Source organism: Perca fluviatilis, chromosome 21 (assembly GCF_010015445.1).
Source record: "Perca fluviatilis chromosome 21, GENO_Pfluv_1.0, whole genome shotgun sequence".
Classification (NCBI taxonomy): domain Eukaryota; kingdom Metazoa; phylum Chordata; class Actinopteri; order Perciformes; family Percidae; genus Perca; species Perca fluviatilis.
The window spans coordinates 5,873,957-5,889,339 of NC_053132.1; the positions used below are offsets into that span (position 1 = coordinate 5,873,957).

Below are 15,383 nucleotides of genomic sequence, written 5' to 3' on the forward strand. Positions count from 1 at the left end.
ACAGTCGCGGTGAAGTAGCTGCAGAGGTCTGATCACTGACCTGATGAGTGGGATGTTGTCCAGGGTGCAGCACAGAACTGGACCCCTCTGTAGTGGAAGCAGCTCCTCACACGAGTCATTATAAAGCCTGTAAACACACACAAACATGCAAACACTCTCAGTCTAAAGATACTGATGGACACAGAGTATGTGAAACATTTAACCCTTGTCTTGTCTTTAGGTCAAATTTGACCCGTTTTCTAAATTTCCCAGAAATGAGGGTTTCTTTTTAACTATACCTAATTTTGATTGCCCAAAAATAACACTGTTGATTCCATGCAACGCACTTCGCCAAGTAAAACAAAAGATCAGATCTCTACTTTCATTGAACTTTGGGTGTTTTATTCAATTTTTTGCATTTGAAATGTTTTTTTTTTTTTTTAAATGTTTCTAAACAGTATCCCGACCGAACGCTGACCCTTCTGTGATTATCTTTCCTTTAATATGAATCTAAATAATTCATAATTTTTGCTTTTTTACCTCAAGAATTAGGTTTATTGACTATGAACTCCAAAAAAGAATTGAAAAACTGGTAATAAGTTGGCGTTAGTGGTGTTAGTACATGGTAGTAAAAGGAAGCGTCGCCAAAAGGGATAAAAGTCCCATGGCATGAAAATTTCACTTTATGAGGTTTTTTAACATTAATATGAGTTCCCCCAGCCTGTCTATGGTCCCCCAGTGGCTAGAAATGGTGATAGGTGTAAACCGAGCCCTGGGTATCCTGCTCTGCCTTTGAGAAAATGAAAGCTCAGATGGGCCGATCTGGAATCTTCTCCTTATGAGGTCATAAGGAGCAAGGTTACCTCCCCTTTCTCTGCTTTGCCCACCCAGAGAATTTGGCCCACCCATGAGAGAGAGACATCATGGCTTTCAAACAAGCAAAGTGGCAGCTGGTGTAAGAGAGCAACTAGGGGTTAAGTGTCTTGCTCAGGGACACATTGGTTGATGTATGGCAGTGGGAATCGAACCCAGGTCTCTCACACCATAGGCATGTCATATCCACTGCGCCATCACCACCACCAGTGTATCCAGCCAGGTAAATCCAGCCAGGTTTTTCTTTAAATAGGCCTAATTGTATTTTTATTTTAGAAGTTATCTGTTGTAGTTATGGCTGATGGGGCTATCGCAGGAAAAAAAAGGAAATTAAACGAAGAACTAAAAGCTAAAAAGGGAAAGTGACAGACTTTTCCCATGTCCCCCTGTACATTCATCGCAACTATATGACACCCTAACGCTAACTCAGTGATACAGCGCTGTAAAGAAAAGACCTTTACGACAGCAGGTGTGGTAAAAACACTACCACTTTTGTCCGAAGCAGCTGATAGAATCAACACAAATGGAAAGTTACAAAGTTAAAAAGAAGTGTCCAAAAACTAATTTTGGGCCAAGCTGGGATCTCTGAAACTCATCTTAAAAAGTTCAAAAGGTCAAAAGTTAAGGTCTTTTGATTGTATTGTCACCAGCTCAATGGAGCATAATGAAGCGCTGTTAATGTTTGAGCATCAACCGGCACATTCGGAGAATTATGACTCATGATCTAAGTAACAACTGTAGAAAATTAACCCCAAATATTTTGAGGTTAAGGGTCTCTTTTTATAACGGTTAAAGGGTGAGCTGAGTGTGGTGTTTTGAATACAAAACAGTTAGATTTCCTCTTCATCCTCCCACAGGAATACATTTTTGCAGAACTAAAACCTGAGAGCAGCATTATTTGTGAAGACTTTTTAAATTAATGCAGGGTATGTAAATCACAATAAAACTATTATCTAACTATTGTCTGTTTTTAGCAAAGAGTGGGATTGCACATTTGCAAGTGTGCTTTTATTTATTACCTCATAACACATGGAGGTGGTGTTTTCAGCTCGGTTTGTTTGTATATACGCAAACTGTTTTCTACTTTCGTTGACATCGAGAGATAAGGCGTCTGGCCTTGGCGGAGGTCTGCGCTCTCTCCGAGTGCCCTTCTGCTTTGTGACAGGTTTGTCTTGAATGCATCAACTCCTTTGTCCTTACAGGAGACAATCAGAGGTAGAAGAAGTACTCCGATATTTCACTTAATAATTAGTCTACATCCACGACGTTCCACTTACGGGATTGCTCCGTTGCCGACGGAAATTCCGACGGATTTCACTCATTTAGGCCGGATGTCCGCTGCCCTGGGCTTCCTTTGTGTTGGCGCTCTAACCTCCGGTGGATTTGTGAGGACTATCTAATGGTTAACTGCTCCTCAGATCTCTGCAGGGTAAATCCAGACAGCTAGCTAGACCATCTGTCCAATCTGAGTTTTCTGTTGCACGCACGACTTAAGCTACTTTTGAACGTACACATGTTCCAACAAAACAAGTTCCTTCCAGAGGCTATTTTGCAGAGGCACCGTGGCTCTGTCCGGCGCTTAGCACCACACAAGACGATTGTGATTGGTTTAAAGAAATGCCAATAAACCAGAGCACGTTTTTCTCCCATCCCGGAATGTTGTGTGGACTAGCCAGACCCTCCTCTGCGGCGCTGTGGAGGAAGGTCTGGTAATGCAAGACTACTTAAAGGTGCAATGTCACATGTTTTTTAGGTTACAACATTTTTTGTCACATACAGCAAACATCTCCTCACTATCCGCGAGCTGCCTGTCCCCTGAACACACTGTAAAAAAAAACGCGGTCTCTGTAGACAGCCCAGGCTCCACAAACAGCAACAAAAACAAACTGGCCAACCTGCACCACCAAACATAAACACTGTTCCAGCCAATAACCGACAAGAAGGAGTTGGGGGTGGGGGTTAGTGCGCGGAAGGGAGGGGACAGGAGGAGGAGGAGGGAGGGGCGAGCTAGCCTCGTTTTGTTTGACAATACTTTGAACGTCAACAAGAAGTGACGTCACCCAACATCGCTTAGAGCACCTTTAATAATAAACAAAAAAGTAAAAATACTACAGTGTAGAAATACTCTGTTACAAGGGGAAATCCTGCATTCAAAATGTACTTAAGTATTCAGGTGTAAACTGTATTTACGTGTTTTCTGTACCAGCTGTGACTCAATGTCGAGAGACAAATGAAGCTCAGCGTAAATTCTTCCAGGAAGACTTCTATACGGTTGGCACTTCAGGGCCACCGTACTTCTACGCTTCACATTTCTCTCTCCCAACCTAATCAGCTGCATAGTCATCAGATGAAAGTGGGCGTTTACGCTTTCAGTGAAACAAACCAGATTTGCCACATGAGCTATCGCGTTGTTGCAATCAAACTTTAAATCTGTTCTACTCTCTGCTGCTGTCAGTTGTCATTTCAGGCAGAATCGATGCAACCCTCATTCCCACCTCCAGTTCTCATCATTCCCAGCGCCCAGGGTTCCTCCATCAGACGCCCCACTTCACATCTCATCCATTCTGATCTTCAGGCTTCCTTTATCCCTTCGTCACCGCCACCAGTGTCTAGACTCCATTTGGGGGCTATTCCTCTATATCCTCGGCCTCTATGCCCCTTATAAATTAGCATTGCGATGGAGTCTAATCGCCAAAGAAATCTCAACCTATTATGTTCATTAAACTTATAATAGTGATCTGTCCTAATATATAGGACATAGTGATCTTTGATACGACAGCTCCACTCTTAAAACATGGCTGTCGGCACTTTATCACCGTTTAACAAACCATAAATAAGCCACACTGTGCTAACAAAACGTGTCACCCATATTACCATACTGTTGCTTTCACAGACTGAGGCTTGTGCTCCTCAATGCGTGTACGCAGCCTGGCTGCAAACCTGAGAACATTTATCATACACAATTCCTGAGTTACACAAGTCTGTTGGTCTGTGTCACTCTTAAATCAAGTCTCTCCTGATTGAAATGGAGATGCAGCCCTGACACAAGTTTGGAATCTGTTTGCACTCTGAAACGTCAGTTTACCTAAACTCCCTTCCTTCACCCACAGTCTATACACATCATGTCAACATTCGCCCCTGCAGCACTTGATTTTTCTTAATGTCCACTTCTCCATCTTCATCTCTCCACCTCACGCCTCACCATATGTGTGAAGGGATAGACCTGACAGGAAGTAGGGAGCGAGGCCTCGTTGAACCAGGTTGAGAAAAAGATTCCTGGCACAAAAGTGTGTCCACCATGAATGACTTCCTTTTTTTTTTTTTCCTGAATCAATGCTGCATAAACTTGCCAGCTGAGAAAGTTTTTCCTTCCAAAGTTTTCACGGTGGGCGTCTGCTAGTAATTACTCACAATCAGTGCCTGAGTTCTGTGGCACATTAACAGGACCTGAATAAAAACCTTCACAGCCCCAGGAGCTGAGCTGTTCTGCAGCTCATGTGTATATAAAACGCTGGCTTCCTGTTGGGTAGACGAGGGGGTAACAAACTTTTGGAAAACGAGGATGTAAATCACAGTTACAGGTTTCATATGACCACTGAAACAGAAAGACAAAGTAAAGTACAGTAAATGGTGAATGTGTTTCATTAAAACAAATAGGGGCGAAATAGGTAGGCGATACAGTTACTGTTCGCCAAAACCAGCCGACACAAAGACAGCTTCTTTCCCCAAGCAGTCACTCTGTTGAACGCTCAGAAATAGTTTCTCAGTACTTCAATCTTACAATTCCAATATTGTTATTAATATATTACCATTGCACTGAACTGCCTTGCACTCTATATTTAAATCTTAAATCTCAGACTATTTATTATTGCACTATTCCTTCCCTCTCTTCAATTGTTATTGTATATTTCTTGTAATTTTGTAAATTCTATTGTATTGTTATACTGCATACTTAACAGCATTTTTTTTAATTTCTTACTGTCCTTTCTGTTTTTATTCTTTATATGTTAAAGTGCCCATATTATGCTCATTTTCAGGTTCATAATTGTATTTTGAGGTTGTACCAGTATAGGTTTACATGGTATAATTTTCAAAAAGAAAACACCAAATTTTTGTTGCACTGCACATTGCTGCAGCTCCTCTTTTCACCCTGTGTGTTGAGGTCTCTGTTTTAGCTACAGAGTGAGACATCCCACTGCTGTACCATCTTTGTTGGGATTTGCAGTAGCTAGGTAAGGATCACATCAGCTAGCTAGCTGTTTAAACAACTTCAGTCAGTACAAGGCAGGATTAGCCGGGAGACTTCTTCTAAACGAGGGCGCACTTTCAACTTTGCGTGGAATACCTGCAGAACAGGGACATGGAAGTAGTTCTTTTGTAGATGATGGTGAACTAGTGTGTGTTGTAGCAGTGTTTTGCCATTGAGAACGAGGGGGCTAACTAGCCCCCTCGTTTCGGCTAGTGACGTAGACGGCCCTGCAGATTTTGACCAGCTCACCAGAGACTGAAGGCAGGACACATTCAGAAACCGTATCTCACTCAAAACAGCATGGATGGATTTTTTACATTAGCATTTTTTTTTGGGCCACTTTTTGGACAGAGGAATCAAGTCATGAACACAACACTAACACATTATCACATTTTGAGTTCATACAAACGGTAGGTAGCTAGATGGGGCCACTGAAAATCTCAGGGTGGCACACCAAAATTAAAAGCCAGAACTGAATTTCAGGAATTCTATTAGCGGTGTTAGTAAATAGGCTAGTTCCAAACTTTGCCAATATGAGAGTTAAGGAATCAAGGCTGAAGACTTTTCTTTTTCCATCCGGCGCTTCCCTAATGCTATTCGCCGCTATCTGCGGTTAGCGCCGCCCAGGATGGTTGGGATTGGTTTAAATGACATACATACAAGCCAGCATCAGCTGGTTGATTGATTGTCTTCAGGCACATTTTGGTACACATTTGTGCGTGACAATCATAAAGCAGTGTGTGTGTGTGTGTGTGTGTGTGTGTGTGTGTGTGTGTGTGTGTGTGTGTGTGTGTGTGTGTGTGTGTGTGTGTGTGTGTGTGTGTGTGCTGTACCAGTTGTGCACAGGGCAGACATGCTGGTTGTACAGGGCCATCGCATATCTGTAAAGTTAAAGAAGAGAAAAATAACTGGTCAAAGAACTGAACAGGAAGAAATAAATAACTTGGAGATATGGACACAATCTTTGATATAGTCTTGCTTTGCCAGACCCTCCTCCAAAGCGTGCTTAAGGAGGGTCTGGCTACTCCACACAGCCTTCGGGGATGGGAGGAAAACGTTATCTGGTTTATTGGCATTTCTTTGAACCAATCAGAATCGTCGTAGGGGGTGCTAATCTCAGCACAGAGCCGCTGCAAAATAATCGTGTGAGAGAAAACTCAGATTGGACAGATAGTCTAGCTAGCTGTCTAGATTTACACTGCAGAGATCTGAGGAGCAGTTAACCACAGTCCTCATTAAGCCGCCGAATTTAAAATTCCAACACAAAAAAAGTGGAAGGAAATGGAAAATACACAGATCTGGTGGAATGTCCTGCAGCACCGGAGCAATCCTGGAAGTGGAACGCGATAGTGATCTTTGTTACGACAGCTCCCCTCTTAAAACATGGCTGTCGGCACTTTATCACCGTTTAACAAACCAGAAACAAGCCACACTGTGCTAACAAAACCTGTCACACAGCACAGGCTTGTGCTCCTCAATGCGTGTACGCAGAAGCTGCTGGCTGTATTTTAACCTGCACTATGACGCGGCTTCTTAAATCCCTTAAATGTTCAACCACACAATAACTCCACAAACACACAGCCTGGCTGCAAACCTGAGATCATTTATCATACACAATTCCTTAGTTACAGAAGTCTGTCTGGGTTTGTTTTTCTGCGTTTTTCTGGATTTGCTTTAATTGTCGGATTTTAACCATCTAGGTTGCTGCCTCCTTCGGCTGTATCGTTCGTCTTTATGGGGCTGCTGGTTCATGTTTGCTTTACTGTTAGTTTTTATGCATCTGTGATTGTCTGTTTGTCTGCTTCAATTGTTAGTTTGTATGTCTATTTAATAGTGTTTGACCATGTGTCATTTGTGAACGCCTAACCAGGGACAAGGACTGCAAATTAGCCTACGGCGGTCCCATATACACTGCATGAGTTGCACTTTAGATGTAACAATGCCTATATGCAAGGGTGTAACTTTGGTTTACGTGTGTGTGTTGTGTGTGTGTGTGTGTGTGTGTGTGTGTGTGTGTGTGTGTGTGTGTGTGTGTGTGTGTGTGTGTGTGTGGCAAAGTTGACCATAATGATAAATTATGCCAGAAATAATAGTACTAAACTACACATAAGAAAAAAAAAAAATCTTACTTTCTTTACTGCTAAATACACTCTGAAGCACATTTTAGGCCTCAACAAGACACGGAGAAGCAGACATTCAGAGTTTCAAACTTGCTAGCAGCCAGCATCTGTTGGTATGTCCACTTTGAAATATCTCAACAACTATTGGATGGATTTCCATGAAATTTCACTTAACCTTTCCTAGGGCTGTGAAATTAATCGAAATTTAATGGCGGTTATGATTTCGGCTCCCAATGATCACAAAAACAGAATAATCGAGAAAAACAATTATTTAGCTCATTACGTTTTGCAAGTAAACTCTTATTTTCTCTTGTGTTCTGAATGAAAAAATTAAGTTTAAATAGGAAAAGTATTACGGCAAATTTCACTATTGTATGTTTGTTTTTCTTTACTGTTGATTTATCTAACTTTTTCCACAGTTTTTAAGTTCAATAATTGCAACATGTTTCCAGAAGTCAACGAGTAATCGTCTTAAATTATCGTAATTTCAATACTGACCGAAATAATCGTGATTATATTTTTTTCCATAATTGAACAGCCCTAACCTTTCCTGAAAGTGACAATTTGACGGGTTAATGCAGGATCGTATGAGTTTTCCAAAACATGAAGAAATTCAGAGGAACAAGTCACAATTTTGAGCATCTTGTCTGCACACAGCACAGGGCCGTGTGCAGACTCTCGTTTCCTTGATTCATCGTTTAACTGTAGCCACATGTCAACATCATGTAATCTGAGGCTTTAAATATGTCAGGATAAAAGATAACATGACTTTGAATCCCACCAAACACTCAAAAGACACATTGTGCCACGGATAAGATTCACAGGAAACAAAACAAGGTGATGAGGACACATGTTACATGGAGATTAAACTTAAAATTAGGCTTGTGAGTGCCTCTATTGATCGCTGATAACAAGGTCCGCTCAGGAGAATTGATTCGCCTTTACGTGAACAACAGAGATGGACTTTGGTAGAGGAGATAACAGCTTTTTGGATTTAAAGAACTGACTTGGCTGCGGTTAAAATCTAAAACACAGAACTCTTATTGTTTTTACAGCCATATCTGTCCATTCTTTCCTCTGAAAACTTCTCAAGCTCGGTCGAAGCTGCAGTCCATGCTTCTGTTCGGTTTCTGGGTCATGCAACGGAGCATTCAGAGGCACGAGCAGACAGGTGTCAACGTGTCTGAAAAACAAAATGGGGAGGGAGGGGGGGACTCGTCTCTGACAGGGGAAAGCTTTGGAGAGCCGGTGTGAAAACCTTTCGCGCCCACTTTGGGAAGGTGTGAAAGGTTTCTCACAAAAGGAAGACTGTTGTGTCAATCGGCTCACACCGAGGAGAGAAAGGAAGACAACGAGAGAGACAGAGACACAGTCACACAGCCCAGGAATAACCTTAACATCTGCAGTAGAAGTGTCCTAGTGTGTTTGACTGTTTCCAGTCTTTATGCTAAGCTACATATTTAGCATGCAAACATAGGAGTGCTATCAATCTTTTCATTTAAGGCTATATCCACTATATTTTGTTTTCAAAACGCACACCTTTTGCTACGAAGACGCCTCACGTCCATACTACTCTGGTGTTTCTGAGCTGCTACAACTGAGGCTACTACTACTACTACTAGGTTTTCATTTTTTACGCGCCGTGTTGAGACAAAAACAATCTCCGATCACACAAGAGTTTTAGCTCCAGTAGCCGAACTATTAACACGTCTGACAAAACACATCACATGACTATTCTCACACACTGGGCGGGAGCATGTCTATGTTCCCACAGCCCTATGTTCCCACAGCCCTATGTTCCCACATTTCTAAGATTCTTGTCAAAATTAGGCCCTATGTTCCCAAAGGTTCCCACATTTCTAAGATTTTTTTCCAAAATTAGGCCCTATGTTCGCCTAATCCTTGAAGGGGAATGTAGGAACACAAGACCTAATTTAAAAATGTCCTAGAAATATCCTTATTTTCAGTGAAAAAAAAATTCTTAGAAATGTGGGAACATAGGGCTGTGGGACCATTGCTGTGGGAAACTACTTTGGAGAAAGAACAACAATGGTGAAAAGTAAGAGTAAGCCTGATCAGTTTACGGTTCTACCTTATTTGACAGAAATCTATGCATTTGCCCGTTTTTCCTGACAATTCCATAATCAAAAATGCCTATTATGCTTGAGTAAATGAAGCCCCAAGTAACAAAAATTCCTCTATGCAGGAATAACCCTGGACGCTGAACACACTCACAGGAGCAGCTGAACTCGCTCATTTCTCACCATGAAAAGCTGCTCTTATCATGTCCGGTTGTCATGTGATGGGACAGATGTGGCAGCTGGGAGCAAAACAGATCCAGATGCAGGGACACGCAGACCAGACGAGCCCAGAGAAATGTCAAGGCTGACTCTTCTCCGGCACGGTCTATTAGACCAAACAGCAAGCCGGTACTCTCTCCTCCCAAAAAAGGAAACCGTTTCACGTTCATGAACTTTGTACAGCCAGCTGAGGTCCTCACGACCACGGCGGTGACAACAACAGGCTGACCAGGCTGATGTAAAGACAGCTGGAGTCTCAGCACGTCAGACTGTTTGTCTATAGATAAACAGGCAACAACTAATTATTTGGTATACGAAAACACACGGAAGAAGCAAATGTTGATGTCTTTCCCACTAGTCTCATTTAGGGTATCGTTCCGGTGCCACTGAAAAGAATCCGCACTGATTTTTGGCCGGATCTCCGTCCCCTTTCTCTTTTCTTTGTGTTGGCATTTTAAACTCCGGTGGATTTCTGAGGACTATGGTTAACTGCTCCTCAGATCTCTGCAGGGTAAATCCAGACAGCTAGCTAGACTTCCTGTAAGAGCCCATTAGTGCCTTTGGTATAAATAGGAACCAATCTTTGGTTGCTCAGGTGCAACCCGGGAAACACATACAGTTTTTGACCACACGCACACAACACTACATACATACATACAGTACAGGCCAAAAGTTTGGACACACCTTCTCATTCAATGTGTTTCCTTATTTTCATGACTATTTACATTGTAGATTCTCACTGAAGGCATCAAAACTATGAATAAACACATATGGAATTATGTACTTGAAAAAAAGTGTGAAATAACTGAAAACATGTCTTATATTTTAGATTCTTCAAAGTAGCCACCCTTTGCTTTTTTTGGTAACTCTGCAAACCCTTGGTGTTCTCTCAATGAGCTTCATGAGGTAGTCACCTGAAATGGTTTTCCCTTCACAGGTGTGCTTTGTCAGGGTTAATTAGTGGAATCTTTTCCCTTATTAATAAAATAAGGGTGGCTACTTTGAAGAATCTAAAATATAAGACATGTTTTCAGTTATTTCACACTTTTTTGTTAAGTACATAATTCCATATGTGTTCATTCATAGTTTTGATGCCTTCAGTGAGAATCTACAATGTAAATAATCATGAAAATAAAAAGGAAACACATTGAATGATAAAGTGTGTCCAAACTTTTGGCCTGTACTGTACATACATACATACATACATACAAACAGTGATTTGTCTGGAAACCCAACAAAGATATATCATTGAAATAAATGGAATCAAAAGGTTTAAACTGCAAATATGACTTGGACTTTCATTGATCAAAAAAATGTAAAAAGTGCGTCAATTACTCTACCCGTGGAACAGCACCACAGGGGCTTAAAGCTTGAGCTTAGCCTCTACACTATCTGTCCAATCTGAGTTTTCTGTTGCACGACAAACAACCTTTGAACGTACACACGTTCCACCAAAACTAGTTCCTTCCCGAGGCTGTTTTGCAGCGGCACCGTGGCTCTGCCCGCCGCTTAGCACCGCCCAAGACGATTGTGATTGGTTTAAAGAAATGCCAATAAACCAGAGCCTGTTTTTCTTCCATCCCAAAATGCTGTGTGGACTAGCCAGACCTTCCTACACGGCGCTGTGGAGGAAGTTCTGGCAATGTGACACTAAGTTCACACAAACTCTGAGGTACTTACACGAGCCATATCCCGGTGATGGTGAAGACGGGCAGGCTGACAGGAAGGATCATCCACAGGGACATGATGACCAGCTGGAGACAGCAACACACTCTCAAACACCTGCAGCCATTACAACCACAATCACCAGTTTGTGTTGGTGGCAGAATTATAATTCAGAAAAAAATGTCAGAAAAAAAAACCTTAACCATCCTTTTATGTACTTTTGGGACACAAGATTAACCGATTAATACAATTTTCTTGTTCATGCTTCTCAAATATGAGGATTTTCTCTGTTTCTGTGTTTTATATATTGAATGTCTTAGACTTTTGGACTGTTAGTTGAACAAAATAAGACATTTGAAGACCACGGTTTTCCGACATTTAATACTAGAACTGCAAAGATTTAACGATTAGTTGTCAACTACTAAACTATTTTTATAATCGAATCTGTTGGAGTCATTTTTTAATGTAAAAATTCTCTGATTCTGAAAGAACTGCTTATTTGATTGATTAATCAGTTAGTTGTGTTGTTTGGTCTATAAAATGTCAGATGTCAAAAAAAGGGTTTCCCAAAAGCCCAAGAGGACGTCCTCAGGTGTCTAGTGTTGTCCACAACTCAAATGATATTCAGTTTACTGTCACAGAGGAGAGAAGACACTAGAATCATATTCACATTTAACAAGCTGGAATCAGAGACTTTTTGACTCAAACCGATTATCAAAATAGTTGGCGATTAATTTATTGGTTGACAACTAATTGATTAATCGATTCATCTCTGCAGCTCTACACAGGACCGTTATACTAAAAGGTGTAGAATCACATGACCTGTTCAACTGAGCATGTAGGCAGTTTCACCAGAGGTGGCCCGCACCATGAGAAGATGATTTAGGCAAAGAAATCATTTTTGTCAAAAAAAATGACTTACGCCATTATTTTAGGAAGGTGACAATATGTCTGTTTGTTTGTTTGTTTATGCACCTTTCACCAGGGCAAATTCCACATAAATGTAACTTATTGTGGCAATAAAACCTTTTCTGATTCTGATTCACTAAAGAGACATGAATTATTGGTTATATGATGACTGAATAAACTACTACTACTACTACTATTACCAGTGGTGGAATGTAACTAAGTACATTTACTCAAAGTACTTAAGTCCAAATGTTGAGGTACTTCTACCCCGCTACATTTCAGAGAGAAATATTGTATTTTTTACTCCACTACATTCATCTGTTACAGCTTTAGTTACTAGTTACTTTAGTTACTCCTCTACATTCATCTGTTACAGCTTTAGTTACTAGTTACTTTAGTTACTCCACTACATTCATCTATTCCAGCTTTAGTTACTAGTTACTTTAGTTACTCCACTACATTCATCTGTTACAGCTTTAGTTACTAGTTACTTTAGTTACTCCACTACATTCATCTATTCCAGCTTTAGTTACTAGTTACTTTAGTTACTCCACTACATTCATCTGTTACAGCTTTAGTTACTAGTTACTTTAGTTACTCCACTACATTCATCTATTCCAGCTTTAGTTACTAGTTACTTTAGTTACTCCACTACATTCATCTGTTACAGCTTTAGTTACTAGTTACTTTAGTTACTCCACTACATTCATCTATTCCAGCTTTAGTTACTAGTTACTTTAGTTACTCCACTACATTCATCTGTTACAGCTTTAGTTACTAGTTACTTTACACATTAAGATGTTTGCACACAAAACACATGTAGTTTATAAAATATGATGCTTTATTATTTAATGAAACATAGCCAACAATATAACGACCTTAAAGTCCAGCTGAAATGATTAGGATTATTATTATATAAACCAGAGTGTGGTATTGGTACCTTTACTTAAGTAAAAGGATCTAAATAGTTCTTCCACCACTGACGACTACTACTACTACTACTACTATTACTACTACTACTACAGTGTGCATGCAGAGGTCCAGTACAGGGACTGGCATGTCTGATCGTACCTCTGGTTTGTTCGCTGGAGAAAGCGTCAGGCTCTCCTCTTCATCTCAGCTCCTCCAAACTCGAAGAAAAGTTGCACGAAGTCGCAGCTTGTCCGAGCTCCTCTGCACCAGCCGCAACTGATTTCATTGTCCAAAAAATGACAAATATGATGCAAGTTTATCCCAGCTGGGTCCGGTGTTCGGAGAAAAGCGTCTTCATTCATCCAACGTACAGGGAGCCTGTCCTCCGTCTGCAGCCGGACGGGGGAGAGGAGACAGCGGTGACTTTATAAACTCCTCCTATAGTTCACACTCACTCGGGAGGGTTTTTACCCCTTAGCACAAGCACAAGCTGACAGATGTGTTGCCAGGTAAGTAGCACTTAGGCTACTAGGAATTTGCCTTCTTTGAATACATAAAAAAATATATATATAATATTATAATATATATAAAATACATAGGGGAGACCGGGAGGGATAGTCAGCTGTACTAACGCGTCCATTTTCTCCAATCAGGAACACGTTGTAAACACCTGATTAGTTTAGTCCTATGTTCAGCCCCCTGTGGCAGACACTGCACATTTTAGAAAGAAAACACTATTTTAGGTAAGGACGTTTTTTTTTTTTTTTTTTTTACTTGTCAGCTTTGTATTTAAACTCAACAAACTTAAATCTTGTTTATTGTGTGTGTATATGGATAGCTTTAATGCAGGCTGTTAGCTGTTGTTAGCTAGTATATTAAGCTAGTTCATGGCGACAGTAGTCTGGGTTTAGTAACAAGAGTCTGGGTTAGAAAATGTAACAACTTACCCCAAGCAAAATGGTTTTTTTTTCTTTTCTAATTAAAATGTGGACTTTGGGTCAATTGTAGCATTTTCCTCCTTGTGTTTGACAGTAAACCATGCGTTTTCTGTTTGGGGTCCAGAGATAACCGCTACACCGTTTAGCTGACACTTGTAATTAGTTTGTATCACATTTTGAACGCGCTGGCTTAAAAGAGCTCCGAGATACAGTCAGAAATGTCAAAAATGTTACAACTATCCCCGGTCTCCCTACATATAACTATTCAGCATTATTTGGGTTAGGTTAGTTAAAAAGTCTGAGCTGCTTTAAAGCCACTTTTCATTCAACAAGTGTTAGGAAATGTATGTTTTGTCCTTTTCCTATCACTTTTATGTGAGCGCTTATAAACGTGTGTGTGTGCTGAGTGGACTCCATACAGTTTAGTGCGACCAGCTGCAGGTGTTGTTTTGAGTTTTTATTTTTTTCCTTTTTTTATTTTTATAAAATAATTTTTATATTGAATCTCGTGTTTTCTTTTTCTCCCTTTAAAATAAGCTCAAATGTTTTCCAGGAAACCGGAAATGATGCCTTCAAGTGCCCATTTGTAAGCTCCTGTTTCTGAGATGGCAGGGGTGGGTGTGGTGTGTTGAGGTTTTCTGCAGAGTTGGGAAAGTCAGCGTTTTCAGATCTTTAATATTTCTTTGGATTTTTAAGTTTGAAATGAATAGATCCGATTCAACTTGGTCATTACCTCATCACGTTGCCTTCAGAATTACCCATTCCTCACCTCATGGCCCTTCTTAAACCAGGTTCCATTGTTGTTTTATTGTTGCTGCACTTTTCTATGACTTATTAATTTTTTTGCTTTAACACTTTTTCTTTCGTTGTCCTGTGTACACGATGCTTACATATTTATAAAAAATAAATGTCCTTTTTAATATGCTTATGTATAATGCACCATCCACCACTGGCAAATTCCTTGTCAGTGTAATTAGCCACTCACTTGGCAATAAATCCTTTTCTGATTGTGATCCAGATTTCTTTCCCCCGTGGCACCTGAAAGCAACCTAAACGTGGCTCCTCGCGTGCGCTTCGCAGATATTTCCACAGCTGCTTTCAATTAACGTGTGTTTAAAAGGGAAATAAATGGCGCTAGAGCAGTTTCCAGTGTTTTCCAGAAGCTGCTGTTGCAGCAGAGTTCCGGTAATCTGAATGTCTGCCACATGAGGGCGCTGCAGCTTCAGATTAAAACACCTGAGGCCCACTTACTTCTGATGCTCCAGTCAGAAACCAAGCAAAGAGCAGAAATACTCGGTTATATTCGATATTCAACAGGGGGTCTGGGATGCCTAGGGTCAACAGTTCCAGTATACAGTCTCCTAAATCAATCAGTCCTCAGCAGAGAAGAAGACTTTAGTTGGCACAGTTTGCTACAATAAAATGCTTCTTATAAATA

The 15,383-nt window shown here is 40.7% G+C and overlaps 1 protein-coding gene across 4 annotated transcripts in view; it reads right to left on the minus strand.

Moving 5' to 3' along the window:
* Window positions 1–14,329, minus strand: part of LOC120550767 (transmembrane protein 150A-like) — a 41,579-nt gene extending 27,250 nt beyond the window's left edge. Inside the window, exons 1-5 of one of the 4 annotated variants that reach the window (XM_039787601.1) lie at window positions 13,955–14,329; window positions 13,167–13,396; window positions 11,202–11,303; window positions 5,935–5,982; window positions 41–127 (exon numbers count right to left, since the gene is read on the minus strand). In XM_039787601.1, the coding sequence (XP_039643535.1) occupies window positions 41–127; window positions 5,935–5,982; window positions 11,202–11,266 (200 nt within the window). In that variant the 5' untranslated portion in view covers window positions 11,267–11,303; window positions 13,167–13,396; window positions 13,955–14,329. Of the gene's footprint in view, window positions 1–40; window positions 128–5,934; window positions 5,983–9,485; window positions 9,600–11,201; window positions 11,304–13,166; window positions 13,569–13,954 lie in introns of those variants that run through there. The other 3 variants (XM_039787602.1, XM_039787603.1, XM_039787604.1) reach the window with 3 other exon arrangements.
* Window positions 14,330–15,383: the final 1,054 nt, after the last annotated feature.